We start from the raw sequence: 14597 nt of genomic DNA, 5'->3' as shown, positions 1-14597 counted from the left end.
TTATTGAATGGCGGAGCAGGCTCGAGGGACCAAATGGCCTACTCCTGCTCCTATTTCTTATGTTCTTATGTTATGTTGAGCAGGTCATGTTTAAACAGTTTAGATTACACATTCGATACTCCCTCTCTTCTACACTGCCTCACTCCACTCACTCTGCCCATCCCCAGCTCTCCCGCTCCCCCTCCCCCTTCCCTGCTCTCGCCCTCCCCCATTCTCCACCTTCCTTACTCACCACCTCCCCCTGCTCTCCCCCTCCCTTGCTCTCCACCTCCCCCACTCTCCCCCGCCCCACTCTTCCCTCCTTCTCCACTCTCCCACCCCACTCTCCCCACGCCCCCCCCCCCCCGTCCCCTGCTATCCACCTCTCCCCCTCCCCCACCCACCCCCTCCCTACTCTATCCTCATGATCTCTATCCATTGCCATCAAATGAGGCTGGTTTTGTGCTGCATGTTATACCCTTTCTGATTGAATACCCTCCCCTGCTCACTGTGCATACTGGGGTAAGAGGAAAAAAAACAGGTGCCCCTGTCTGGTCAAAACATTCAGGAGAGATGGGGCGAGTAAGTTTGCAGGGAAAGTGTATCAAAATGGAGCAGAAACCCGCCTGCGGGTCATTTAAATGTATTTTCAAGAGGTCTTAAATTCTGATTTCTTTGTCCCTTGTTGTTCCTGCTGCCGTGTAGGATCTCAAGAGCGTAAGTACCAACTTTCTGGAGATAATTTATAGCCGAACTCTCTCTGAAAAAGGTCCAGCGAAGCCGTCACACAATTTCAGAACTGGCTGTATGAAATTTTGCTCCGACATCACCGGGGCAGTGAGAATCTCCCAACAGCACAACTATATCTTGTGCCCCTCCACACTTGTATTGTGTCTGAGGTGCAGGGTGACACGTGATCCCTCTGCCTCGCCGCAGAAACATTCGCCGCATCTCCGCATCAAACATTCGCCGAACAGCAGAGGTGCGGTGAACGTTTGCGGTGCAGGCCCGTCGAGAGAACGTGGCGGAGGAGCAGCGAAAGATCGTGGCGCAGATGCGGCAAATGTTTTCCTGGCGGAGGAGCGGCGAGAGATCGTGGCGGAGGTGCTGCAATTGAGGGTACGGGGCCCAGAAGAGCCGAGGGCCCAGGGGCAGCACGGGCCCAGCCCACACTGCGATATGTGCGCGCACTAGGCCCGTGCAGCAGAGCTGGTCTCCAGTCGTCCTGGTTAACCCTTGCCACTGGATAAAGGCCGAGCTCTTGTCAGGCCCGTGAGGTGGCTGATGTGCAACGGTCACCACACGTTAAAAAAATCCACGCACAGGCATCTTCCACCCCCTCAATTGGCGTTCAGGACTGGAACTCATCGGGTCCTTCATTGAAACACCTGTGAACTCGTTGAAGCAAGTCATCCTCGTTCGAGGGACCGCCAATGATGATGATGAAGACACTTGATACAGGTGCTCATAGAATCATAGAAATTTATGGCACAGAAGGAGGCCGTTCGGCCCATTGTATTTGTGCCAGCTGAAAGCTATCCAGCCTAATCCCACTTTCTAGCTCTTGGTCCGCAACCCTGTAGGTTACGGCTCTTTAAGTGTACATCCAAGTATTTTTTAAATGTGGTGAGGGTTTCTGCCTTGTGCCATGAGCTATGGCTCATCGGGTAGCACACTCGCCTCTGATTCAGAAGGTTGTGGGTTCAAATCCTAGTCCAGGGACTTACATAGAAAGTAGGTGCAGGAGTAGGCCATTCAGCCTTTTGAGCCTGCACCACCATTCAATATGATCATGGCGGATCATGCAACTTCAGTACCCCATTCTTGCTTTCTCTCCATACCTCTTGATTCCTTTAGCTGTAAGGGCCACAGCTAACTCCCTTTGAATATATCGAACGAACTGGCTTTCTGTGGTAAAGAATTCCACAGGTTCACAATTCTCTGAGTGAAGAAGTTTCTCCTCATCTCGGTCCTAAATGGCTTACCCCTTATCCTTAGACTGTGACCCCTGGTTCTGGACTTCCCCAACATCGAGAACATTCTTTCTGTATCTAACCTGTCCAACCCCATCAGAATTTTATATGTTTCTATGAGATCCCCTCTCGTTCTTCTAAATTCCAGTGAATATAAGCCTAGTCGATCCAGTCTTTCTTCATATGTCTTTCCTGCCATCCTGGGAATTAGTCTGGTGAACCTTCGCTGCACTCCCTCAATAGCAAGAATGTCATTCCTCAGATTAGGAGACCAAAGCAGTACACAATGTTCAAGGTTTGGCCTCACCAAGGCCCTGTACAACTGCAGTAAGACCTCCCTGTTCCGATACTCTAATCCCCTAGGTATGAAGGCCAATATGCCATTTGCCTCCTTCACCGCCTGCTGTACCTGCATGCCAACTTTCAATGACAGATGTACCATGACACCCAGGTCTCGTTGCACCTCCCCTTTTCCAAATCAGATAATATTCTGCCTTCCTGTTTTTGCCACCAAAGTGGATAACATCACATTTACCTACAATATACTGCATCTGCCAGGCATTTACCCACTCACCTAACCTGTCCAAGTCCCCCTGCAGCCTCTTAGCATCCTCCTCACAGTTCACACCACCACCGAGGTTAGTGTCATCTGCAAACGTGGAGATATTACATTCAATTCCTTTGTCTAAATCATTAATGTATATTGTAAATAGTTAGGGTCCCAGCACTGAACCTTGCGGTATCCCACTAGTCACTGCCTGTCATTCTGAACAGGATCTGTTTACTCCTACTCTTTGCTTCCTGTCTGCCAACCAGTTCTCTATCCACGTCAATACATTACCCTGAATATCATGTGCTTTAATTTTGCACACTAATCTCTTGTGTGGGACCTTGTCAGAAGCCTTTTGAAAGTCCAAATACACCACATCCACTGGTTCTCCCTTGTCCACTCTACTAGTTACATCCTCAAAAAATTCTGGAAGATTTGTCGAGCATGATTTCCCTTTCATAAATCCATGCTGACTTGGACCGATCCTGTTACTGCTTTCCAAATGAGCTGCTATTACATCTTTAATAATTGATTCCAACATTTTCTCCACTACCGATGTCAGGCTAACTGGTCTACAAATCCCTGTTTTCTCTCTCCCTCCTTTTTTTAAAAGTGGGGTTACATTAGCTACCCTCCAATCCATAGGAACTGATCCAGAGGCTATAGAATGTTGGAAAATGACCACCAATGCATCCACTATTTCTAGGGCCACTTCCTTAAGTACTCTGGGATGCAGACCATCAGGCCCTGGGGATTTATCGGCCTTCAATCCCATCAATTTCCTGAACACAATTTCCTGACTAATAAGGATTTCCTTCAGTTCCTCCTTCTAGCTAGACCCTCGGCCCCCTAGCTTTTCTGGAAGGTTATTTAAGTCTTCATTAGTGAAGACAGAACCAAAGTATTTGAGCAGATAACTCTAGGCTGAGGGAGTGCTGTACTCTCGGAACTGCTGTCTTTCGGATGAGACGTTAAACCCGTCTGCTCTCTCAGGTCGACATAAAAGATCCCATGGCATTAATTTGAAGAAGGGCAAGAGAGTTATCCCCGATGTCCTGGGGCCAATATTTATCCCTCAATCATTGATTCATTTATAGGCAGTCCCTCAAAATCGAGGAAGACTTGCTTCCACTCTAAAAGTGAGTTCTTAGGTGACTGAACAGTCCAATACGGTAATTACTGTCCCTGTCACAGGTGGGACAGACAGTGGTTGAGGGAAAGGGTGGGTGGGGAGTCTGGTTTGCCGCACGCTCCTTCCGCTGCCTGCGCTTGTTTTCTGCTTGCTTTTTCGGCGACGAGACTCGAGGTGCTCAGCGCCCTCCCGCATGCTCTTCCTCCACTTAGGTCGGTCTTTGGCCAGGGATTCCCAGGTGTCGGTGGAGATGTTTTATCAAGGAGGCTTTGAGGGTGTCTTTTAAACTTTTCCTCTGCCCACCTGGAGCTCGTTTCCGTGTAGGAGTTCCGAGTAGAGCGCTTGCTTTGGGAGTCTTGTGTCAGGCATGCGGACAATGTGGCCTGCCCAACGGAGCTGGTCGAGTGTGGTCAGTGCTTCGATGCTGGGGATGTTGGCCTGATCGAGAACACTGACTCCCTCAATCAACATAACAAAAACAGTTTATGTGGCTGTTTGTGGGAGTTTGCTGTGCGCAAATTGGCTGCCGTGTTTCCCACATTACAACAGTGACCACACTCCAAAAGTACTTCATTGGCTGTAACGCATTTTTAGACGTCCAGTCGTCGTGAAAGGAGCTATATAAATGCAAGTCTGACCAACTTTACCTACTTCATTCTCATAGTTCATAGAATCATAGAAATTTACAGCACAGAAGGAGGCCATTTTGGCCCATTGTGTCCGCGCCGGCCAACAAAGAGCTATCCAGCCTAATCCCACTTTCCAGCTCTCGGTCCGTAGCCCTGCAGGTTATGGCACTTCAAGTGCACATCCAAGTACTTTTTAAATGTGGTGAGGGTTCCTGCCTCTACCACCCTTTCAGGCAGTGAGTTCCAGACCCCCACCACCCTCTGGGTGAAAACATTTCCCCTCTAATCCTTCGACCGATTACTTTAAATCTATGCCCCCTAGTTATTGATCTCTCTGCTGGTTCCACGGCATCAATTTGAGCCGTTGAGTATTAAACATTATTTTTTCCAAATAACTCACTGGCACCAGCCCTGGGGCTCTTGGGGAAACTCCTCCTCAATTGCTCACATGTGCGGTCATTATATCGAGAATTGTCCTGCGAGTTTTGTGCTGATCAGGTAAAGTACGTCAAGGTTGGAGGTCAGACACGTTTCATTTCATGCAAACCAGTGTCAGCTTCAAGCACTCCCGAGTCAGTTTGGCACGGTTATATACAGAGTAAAGATCCAGCCACAATTCCCCATCAAGTATAGAATTACAGAATATGCCAGCTATTCAGCCCACTTTTTCCACATGAGCCGTGCAGTCTAATCCCGCTCTCCTGCTCATTGCCCATTCCCTTTAATATTCCTCTTTTTCAAGCAACTATAATATTTTAAAAATTCCCTTTCAACAGCAGTTTATGAAGGACATTCCAAAGTCTAACCACCGTCTGAGTAAAGAATTTATTTTAAAATTCATGTATACCCAGATCCGATACATTGGTTAATCGAGACACAGAGTAAATCTCCCTTTACACTGTCCCATCAAACACTCCCAGGCCCTGTACAGCACGGGTTAGATACAGAGTAAAGCTCCCTCTACACTGTCTTATCAAACACTCCCAGGGCCTGTACAGCACGGGTTAGATACAGAGTAAATTTCCCTTTACACTGTCTCATCAAACACTCCCAGGGCAGGTACAGCACGGGTTAGATACAGAGTAAAGCTCCCTCTACATTGTCCCATCAAACACTCACAGGGCAGGTACAGCACGGGTTAGATACAGAGTAAAGCTCCCTCTACACTGTCCCATCAAACACTCCCAGGGCAGGTACAGCACGGGTTAGATACAGAGTAAAGCTCCCTCTACACTGTCCCATCAAACACTCCCAGGGCAGGTACAGCACGGGTTAGATACAGAGTAAAACTCCCTCTACACTGTCCCATCAAACACTCCCAGGACAGGTACAGCACGGGGTTAGATACAGAGTAAAACTCCCTCTACACTGTCTTATCAAACACTCCCAGGGCCTGTACAGCACGGGTTAGATACAGAGTAAAACTCCCTCTACACTGTTCCATCAAACACTCCTAGGGGAGGTACAGCACAGGTTAGATACAGAGTAAAACTCCCTCTACACTGTCCCATCAAACACTCCCAGGGCCTGTACAGCACGGGTTAGATACAGGGTAAAGCTCCCTCTACACTGTCCCATCAAACACTCCCAGGGCAGGTACAGCACGGGTTAGATACAGAGTAAAGCTCCCTCTACACTGTCCCATCAAACACTCCCAGGGCAGGTACAGCACGGGTTAGATACAGAGTAAAACTCTCTCTACACTGTCCCATCAAACACTCCCAGGGCAGGTACAGCACGGGTTAGATACAGAGTAAAGCTCCCTCTACACTGTCCCATCAATTATTTTAAGCACCGTTGACAGTGGTGATACAGGTACAGCGTCGAAAATCCGGAAGCCTCGGGATCGAGGCCGTTCCGGATTCTGTGTATTTCCGGACTTCGGAACATCTTTCCAACGTCCGGAGTCTGGAAACGCCAGGGCCGAGGTAGGTGGGGAGGGGAGGGGAGAGGGGGAGGGTGGCCGAGTGGCAGGAGGAGGTGGGGGAGTATGCCTGAAGTAGGGAGAGGGCGGCGACCCGTGGGGGGGGTCCGGATTCCGGAACATTTTTTGGTTTCCGGACGACCCCGCCACGGATCATCCAGGTGTTCAGATTCCAGAACAGTACGGATTCCGGAATTCCGGATTTCCGATGCTGCACCTGTACTACTGAGTATCTTGCAAGGCCATTGAGGGCAGTTAAAAGTCAACCACAAAGAGGCCCACACCTCTGGGTGAAAACATTTCCCCTCTAATCCTTCGAGGTAAGGATGTCAGTGAACTAGTTGGGTTTTTACCACAATCCGACAGCTTCATGGTCACTTTTACTGAGACCAACTTTTTCTTTCCAGTTTTGTTCAAACTAAATTCAGATTCTCAAACTGCCCTGGTGGAATTTGAACTCGCGTAGTCTGGGTTATAAAAACATAGAAACATAGAAAATAGGTGCAGGAATGGCCATTCGGCCCTTTGAGCCTGCACCACCATTCAATATGATCATGGCTGATCATTCAACTTCAGTACCCCATTCCTGCTTTCTCTCCATACCCTCTGATCCCTTTAGTCGTAAGGGCCACATCTAACTCCCTTTTGAATATATCCAACGAATTGGCCTCAATAACTTTCTGCGGTAGAGAATTCCACAGGTTCACAACTCTCTGGGTGAAAAAGTTTCTCCTCATGTCGGTCCTAAATGGCTTACCCCTTATCCTTAGACTGTGACCCCTGGTTCTGGACTTCCCCAACATCGGGAACATTCTTCCTGCATCTAACCTGTCCAATCCCGTCAGAATTTTATATGCTTCTATGAGATCCCCTCTCATTCTTCTAAATTCCAGTGAATATAAGCCTAGTCGATCCAGTCTTTCTTCATATGTCAGTCCTGCCATCCCGGGAATCAGTCTGCTGAACCTTCGCTGCACTCCCTCAATAGCAAGAACGTCCTTCCTCAGATTAGGAGACCAAAACTGTACACAATACTCAAGGTGTGGCCTCACCAAGGTCCTGTACAACTGCAGTAAGACTTATTAGTGCAGTAACATAATCACTGCACCACTGTACTCCTTGGATATGTCCATAGTGGTGCGGACTGGACTGTTTTCGGGATACGTTGTCCGATTGCAGCGTCACGATATTCCGAGGCGTGATTCTCTGTCCATTCAAACAATGTACGGCCCGGTCATTGCTGTTTCTCCCGTTTCAGTTTCGGGCGATTGTTGGGAAGGTGCTCCCTCACAGTCGGCTCCTGATCCTGAATAGCAAGCGGCGCCTTTAACCACACGCTGTGCTCCTCTTCCCCTGCAGAATGAAAGACACCAGCCGGAAGAACAACGTCTTTGCGCAGTTCCGCAAGAACGAGCGGGACAAGCAGAAGCTGATCGATACGGTGGCGAAGCAGCTGAGGAGTCTGATCAACAGCATGTCCCACCACCCTTGAACCTGCTCCCATTCCTTCCCCCTTTCCCTCCCTCCCTCTTAGTCGAACATTATGCTGGATAGTGGGCAACGCGCCACCACCACTGTGGAAAGCGAGGGATCGGTCCACTCCTTCGAGGGGGCAACAAGTGTCGGGGCCAAACGTTCTCACGCGTCGCTTTGTTTGTTTACAAATCGTTGCCAACTGCCCTGCGAGGCATGGGGTGGGGCCACTGTGAAGGGCAAGGACAACTCCGCTGTTCCGTCTCCCTCCGACAGACACTTCGCGGACACGATACCCTTTTATGAGAAGGACACGACACCTGTCAATACTTTGTGTTGGTTTTTATTTTGGTGGAGCGCAGCAGGTCAAAGCACAGACCTGCCATCTCTAAATCCTACGCTAGACTTCAGGACCTGCAGGACATTGGAGCAAGGAGGTCGGCGGGGGCCGGGGGGCGGTGGGGGGCGGTGAACAGAAACTCCTAAACTTCCACCTGGACCACATGGCTGGATAATTCGCCTCTCCTCAGTCACACACCTTCTCCCCTCCCTCCTGCTTCCATTCCAAGCCAACCTGCACCCAGCGGTGGGTGCTGTGCCTTGCATCCTCCTCCTCAACACCGGCCACCAAATGAGCTCATTAACTCACACACAGTTCCGTATCGAGCTGCGGGACTCGCCTTCCACACACAGATATATTGCTCAACCTCCCACTTTCAGATGACAAGCCCCCTTGAAAATTGACAACTTGGTCTCATCAACACTCAGTTTTTCTTCTTTTCTTAAAATTTGTTCCTGGGATGTGGGTGCCGCTGGCAAGGCCGGCATTTATTGCCCATCCCTAATTGCCCCTTCAGAAGGTGGTGGTGAGCCGCCTTCTTGAACTGCTGCAGTCCGTGTGGTGAAGGTGCTCCCTCAGTGCTGTTCGGAAGCGAGATCCAGGATTGTGACCCAGGGACTATGAAGCATTGGCCGATATATTTCCAAGTCACACTGCCTTATTTTCTAATAGAAGGTAACATATGCTGATGGCATTATTGGGTCCTGTTTTAAAGGGAATGGTGAATGCAAACAGTGCAAGGGAGCTGAATTAACATGAGTCGAGATGGCTGGGACAGTATGAGGGAGCTGAGGGGTTAATATCACAGGGCACTGGGGAGGAGTTACTGAGTGTCAGTGTGAGGGAGCTGGATTAGCATCAGTAGAGATACAGTCAGTAACACAGGGCGCTGGGAGAGAGGGGTTACTGAGTGACAGTGTGAGGGAGCTGGATTAACATCAGTACAGATACAGTCAGTAACACAGGGCGCTGGGAGAGAGGGGTTACTGAATGACAGTGTGGGGGAGCTGGATTAACATCAGTACAGATATAGTCAGTAACACAGGGCGCTGGGAGAGAGGGGTTACTGAGTGACAGTGTGAGGGAGCTGGATTAACATCAGTAGAGATACAGTCAGTAACACAGGGTGCTGGAGGAGAGGGGTTACTGAGTGACAGTGTGGGGGAGCTGGATTAACATCAGTATAGATACAGTCAGTAACACAGGGTGCTGGGGGAGAGGGGTTACTGAGTGACAGTGTGAGGGAGCTGGATTAACATCAGTAGAGATACAGTCAGTAACACAGGGTGCTGGAGGAGAGGGGTTACTGAGTGACAGTGTGGGGGAGCTGGATTAACATCAGTACAGATACAGTCAGTAACACAGGGCGCTGGGAGAGAGGGGTTACTGAGTGACAGTGTGGGGGAGCTGGATTAACATCAGTACAGATACAGTCAGTCACACAGGGTGCTGGGGGAGGGTGATATGGAGTGTGAAAACTTTGCCAATAGAGACTACACTAGTTTAGACATTCGGCCAGAGCCAAATCTCAGGGCCCGCAAGTTTTGCCCAGGAGCATAACAACTGACAGCGCGCCACTCACCAACACAGAGCAGTGGTAAGCTTCCCGCTGCTTGCTCAATTGAGACTACGTTACCCATATTAGCACATTTGCCATCTCGGGTGCACGGAGCCAGCTGGAAGAATACCCGCTGTGAGGCCCGCCCGTCGACAGCTGGTCACTGTGCCGGGCTGGGTGGCCAAATGGCCAACAGTACAACCTGGCTCGGGGCATCAGGGTAAGTGAGTCTGCCCTCAGCCATTTTGACACCCCAAAGCGACCCTGCTGACCAACCCTACCTCCCCCCCACCCCCCCCCCCCCCCTTGTGGATGAGCACAGATTGGGTGGAGAGTAATTGCCAGGAACATCGTGACGAAAGGCATAGTGAGCACCATAGCTCGATGTAAATAATGAGGTGGGACCATAGGATCAGGAGGAGGCCATTCAGCCCCTCGAGCCTGTTACACAGGGACAGAAGACCATTCAGCCCCTCGAGCCCGTTACACAGGAAAAAGAGGAGGCCATTCAGCCCCTTGAGCCTGTTACACAGGAACAGGAGGCCATTCAGCCCCTCGAGCCTGTTACACAGGAACAGGATGAGGCCCATTCAGCCCTTCGAGTCTGTCACACAGGAACAGGAGGAGGCCATTCAGCCCCTCGAGCCTGTTACACAGGAGGAGGCCATTCAGCCCCTCGAGCCCGTTACACAGGAACAGGAAGAGGCCATTCAGCCCCTCGAGCCTGTTACACAGGAACAGGAGGAGGTCATTCAGCCCCTCGAGCCTGTTACACAGGAACAGGAGGAGGTCATTCAGCCCCTCGAGCCTGTTACACAGGAACAGGAAGAGGCCATTCAGCCCCTCGAGCCTGTTACACAGGAACAGGAGGAGGTCATTCAGCCCCTCGAGCCTGTTACACAGGAACAGGAGGAGGTCATTCAGCCCCTCAAGCCTGTTGCACAGGAACAGGAGGAGGTCATTCAGCCCCTCGAGCTTGTCACCCAGGAACAGGAGGAGGCCATTCAGCCCCTCGAGCCTGTTACCCAGGAACAGGAGGAGGTCATTCAGCCCCTCGAGCTTGTCACCTAGGAACAGGAGGAGGCCATTCAACCCCTCGAGCCTGTTACACAGGATCAGGAGGAGGTCATTCAGCCCCTCGAGCCTGTTACACAGGAACAGGAGGAGGTCATTCAGCCCCTCGAGCCTGTTACACAGGAACAGGAGGAGGCCATTCAGTCTCTTGAGCCCGTTATACTGGAACAGGAGGAGACCATTCAGTCCCTCGAGCCTGTTACACAGGAACAGGAGGAGGCCATTCAGCCCCTCGAGCCTGTTACCCAGGAACAGGAGGAGGCCATTCAGCCCCTCGAGCCTGTTACACAGGAACAGGAGGAGGCCATTCAACCCCTCGAGCCTGTTACACAGGAACAGGAGGAGGTCATTCAGCCCCTCGAGCTTGTTTCACAGGATCAGGAGGAGGCCATTCAGTCTCTTGAACCTGTTATACAGGAACAGGAGGAGGCCATTCAACCCCTTGAGCCTGTTACACAGGAACAGGAGGAGGCCATTCAGCCCCTTGAGCCTGTTCCATCATTCAGTGAGATCATGGCTGATCAATGACCTAACTCCACCAACCTGTCTTTTGATCCATATCCCATAATACCTTTGGTTGGCAAAAGGTCGAAGAACCCAGCGATGGGAGGGGAGCCTGGCTTAACATCCGTGGAGATAGAGCCGCTAATCTTGAGCCCTATCTGTCGCCCATTTCAAGGCAGTCATGCTATTCCAATGCGAGCACACATGGTCAGCGTATAAGACACAGCCAGGTGTACAGGTTCAGCACGGGCCCAGATGTAGCGTAAAGGTCCTTCATGCACTTCAGCCCGAACTCAAGAGAGCGCCCCCTACTGCCAGCGGGGTGACATTTCTCCTTTTGCCCACACACCAGCCCAAGCACCTCTCGGATGTCGGGAGTGCCAAATTAAGGGCGGGGGGGGGGGGGTTGGGGGGCAGGGGAGGGTGTAACTGCGCTGCCAGCCTGGCCTGAGGGACGAAAGCCCAGTGAACCACCCGCTCGGTTCATTTTTAAAGGGACAATGGAAGTGACTCCCGACGGAAGATTTATTGCCAGTGCCCCGGGTTAGGTGAGAATTTGAACATATTTGAAATCATTCCTGGAACACTCCTACATTCCTTAAAATATGAAAAGCCATTCAGCATATTTCCGGGAGTCTTTGCAAGATGGCCAGGTTTGACTCTCCCCCCTGATGATCCCGGCCAGGGCTGCAGTAGACTTGCGCCGTCATTGACCTCATTGTGCTCAGGGAAGAACGCGACCAGCTCCCTGACCCATCGCCTCCCGTGACCCCTTTTTCCTTCGGGTGGCTGAACCCCGGGTGCGGGACGGGGGAGGGGCGGGGATTTGGGTCTGACTGCGACGCCACCCACAGTCCAATATCCCGCCCGTCGGTTCACAGTTTAGGCGGCCAGCGTTGGTGGACTGGTCCGTCCCCGCCCCCCACAGCAAGAGTCTCCGAGGGGAGGCGATGGATAAGGCAAGAACATAGCTACTTGCACTTCCCAGTCATGGGACAGTTTCACTTTACCGTCAGTATTGATGAGTAACTCTGAAAGGACGATGTGACTGACTCTGAGGAGATCCTCATCGCTGCGTCGGCATTTTCTTCTTCAAGATTACCAGCCTGGTGCAGAGACACGTTTGATTGTTAATATGAAACCTCTTTGTTGATGACAGTGACCTCGTTCTCCGTGCTGCAAGCAGCATTAGGCGTTCAATTGTGTGTGTATTAACTAGATAAATAAGGGCGAAAGTAAAACCCCACAATGCTGGAAATCAGAAATGTTGTGAAAGAAACAGAAAGTGACGGGTTTATATGGACAGCACCTGACAGAGGCAAGTAACAGATCGGGAGGACTGTGAAAAAGGGCTTTGAGGAACAATGGGTGGTCATGACACCCCATAAGCCTCTTCACCCTTTCACCTATCAACCCAATCTTCTCCCATTTTCATCAATCGGTTTCTCCCCAATCACTGAATCTCTTACTCGCTGACTATATCTCTCAGTCCCTCACCATATCCTTCAAACCTCACCATAATCTCTGAATCTCTTATTCACCATATCCTTCAATCCCTCCTCACTATACCCTTCAATCGATTTCCACCATATCCCTAAATCTCTTGTTCGCTATATCAATCCCTTCACACCATATTCTCCAATCCCTTCTCCACACATCGCTCAATCTCTTCCCGCCCCATCCCTGAATCTCTTACCCACCATATCCCTCAGTCTCCTCTCATCAGCTGCCTCAGTCTGTTTCACTCCAAGAACATACCTGATTGTCTCTTAACCCCAATTACACCTCGTCTCAAAGTCCTTCCTGATTTCTTGGTTCTCACTACTTTAGCTTCCCTTCTTCCTCCTAATTTAAGTTTAAAATGATGCCCTCTGAAATTGAACACTTCATAAAACAATTGCCTGGGTCATCATTTTTTTTTCTCAGTTGACTTTCTAAAACCTCAGTTAAGTCATCTTAGAATCATAGAACAGTTTCAGCACAGAAGGAGGCCATTTGGCCCGTCAAGCCCGTGCCGGCTCTGTGTAAGAGCACCTCAGCCAGTCCCACTCCTCCGCCCTTTCCCCTTCACTCTGAATTTTTTTTTCCTTCAGGTACTTATCCAACTCCCTTTTGAAAGTCACGATTGAGTCTGCCTCCACCACTCTCTCAGGCCGTGCATTCCACATCCTAACCACTCGCTGCGTAAAGAATTTTTCTTCATGTCGCCTTTGGTTCTTCTGCCAATCGCCTTAAATCTGTGTCCTCTGGTTCTCCACCCTTCCACCAATGGGAACAGTTTCTCTCTATCTGCTCTTTCTAGACCCCTCATGATTATGAACAGCTCTTATCAAATCTCTCAACCTTCTCTGCTCCAAGGAGGACAACCAGTCTCTCCATGTAACTGAAGTCCCTTGAAGATTCTATCCCAGAAATAGGAAGCTCCCGAAAATATTCGCCCGCTGTTCTCGTTTTCACATGCTGATTGGCCCGCTGTATATTTTCCGGCATTTTCTGGTTTTTCACATGTGTATGTGCTAACGCATATGTCGCTCAGAAAAACTGGTCACTTTGTCAGGCTAATTGTCGGGTACGGAGGGGAGGGGGTGACAGAGAGCAGAGCCACAGTTGCTTTTTACTAATGTTATTAAAAGGGAATATCTAAACACATACAGACTGTACATATAGAGCCTTTCGGAGAAACATAGCTTACAGTATCCTAGACCACCATATATAGAGGTAGCATACTCGATTTGCAGGGTAAGTGTTGGGTTTACTGGAGGGTTGCTGACGTGTGTTACAAACTATATAATCAATGTATTATTCGGTGTCATGTTTTCCCATGCCTCAGCCTCTCATTGGAACATTCATCGGGCTGCTAGGGGGCGAGTTTCTGTTTTTTAACAATTTTTTCCAATGTTCTGTTTGTTGGAAGTTGCACAGGTGTTTTTTTTGCACAGATGCGGAATTTACAAAAAAGATGAACAAAGGGAGTGGGGGGAATGTTTGCTTGTTACCCATATACAAAGTGCAAATGATCATGGGAAGGGCTTCTGCCTCTCAGTGTACAATACCAGGAGTTGACTGAAATAAAACTGCTTAGGTTGCCATCTCTCTCTCTCTCTCACTGCTGCTGCTTTCGACATGTCTCAGTCGCTCAAAACAGCTTTTCATCAACAACAAAGGACAATGAAGGATTGCGCTGGAGCGGGTACAGAGGAGATTTACGAGGATGCTGCCAGGACTGGCGAATTTTAGCTACAAGGACAGATTAGATCAGCTGGGGTTGTATGTCAGCTGTGGCTCAGTGGGCAACACTCTCGCCTCTGAGTCAGAAAGTCACGGGTCCAAGTCCCCCTCCAGGGACTTGAGCACAAACAAAAATCTAGGCTGACACTTCCAGGGCAGTGCTGCGGGAGTGCTGCACTGTCGGAGGTGCCGTCTTTCGGATGAGACATTAAACCGAGGCTCCATCTGCTCTC

General features: G+C 50.0%; 1 protein-coding gene across 2 annotated transcripts in view; it reads left to right on the top strand.

Moving 5' to 3' along the window:
* The window catches only part of LOC139235688 (exocyst complex component 6B-like), a 780151-nt gene extending 765926 nt beyond the window's left edge, over positions 1-14225 (top strand). For both annotated transcript variants that reach the window (XM_070866730.1, XM_070866738.1), the window contains exon 22: positions 7547-14225. In XM_070866730.1, coding sequence (XP_070722831.1) covers positions 7547-7679 — 133 coding nt within the window. In that variant the 3' untranslated portion in view covers positions 7680-14225. The remainder of the gene's footprint in view (positions 1-7546) is intronic.
* The last annotated feature ends 372 nt before the right edge of the window (positions 14226-14597 follow it).

Source organism: Pristiophorus japonicus, chromosome 2 (assembly GCF_044704955.1).
Source record: "Pristiophorus japonicus isolate sPriJap1 chromosome 2, sPriJap1.hap1, whole genome shotgun sequence".
Lineage (NCBI taxonomy): Eukaryota > Metazoa > Chordata > Chondrichthyes > Pristiophoridae > Pristiophorus > Pristiophorus japonicus.
This window is presented reverse-complemented; position numbering and strand designations above follow the sequence as displayed.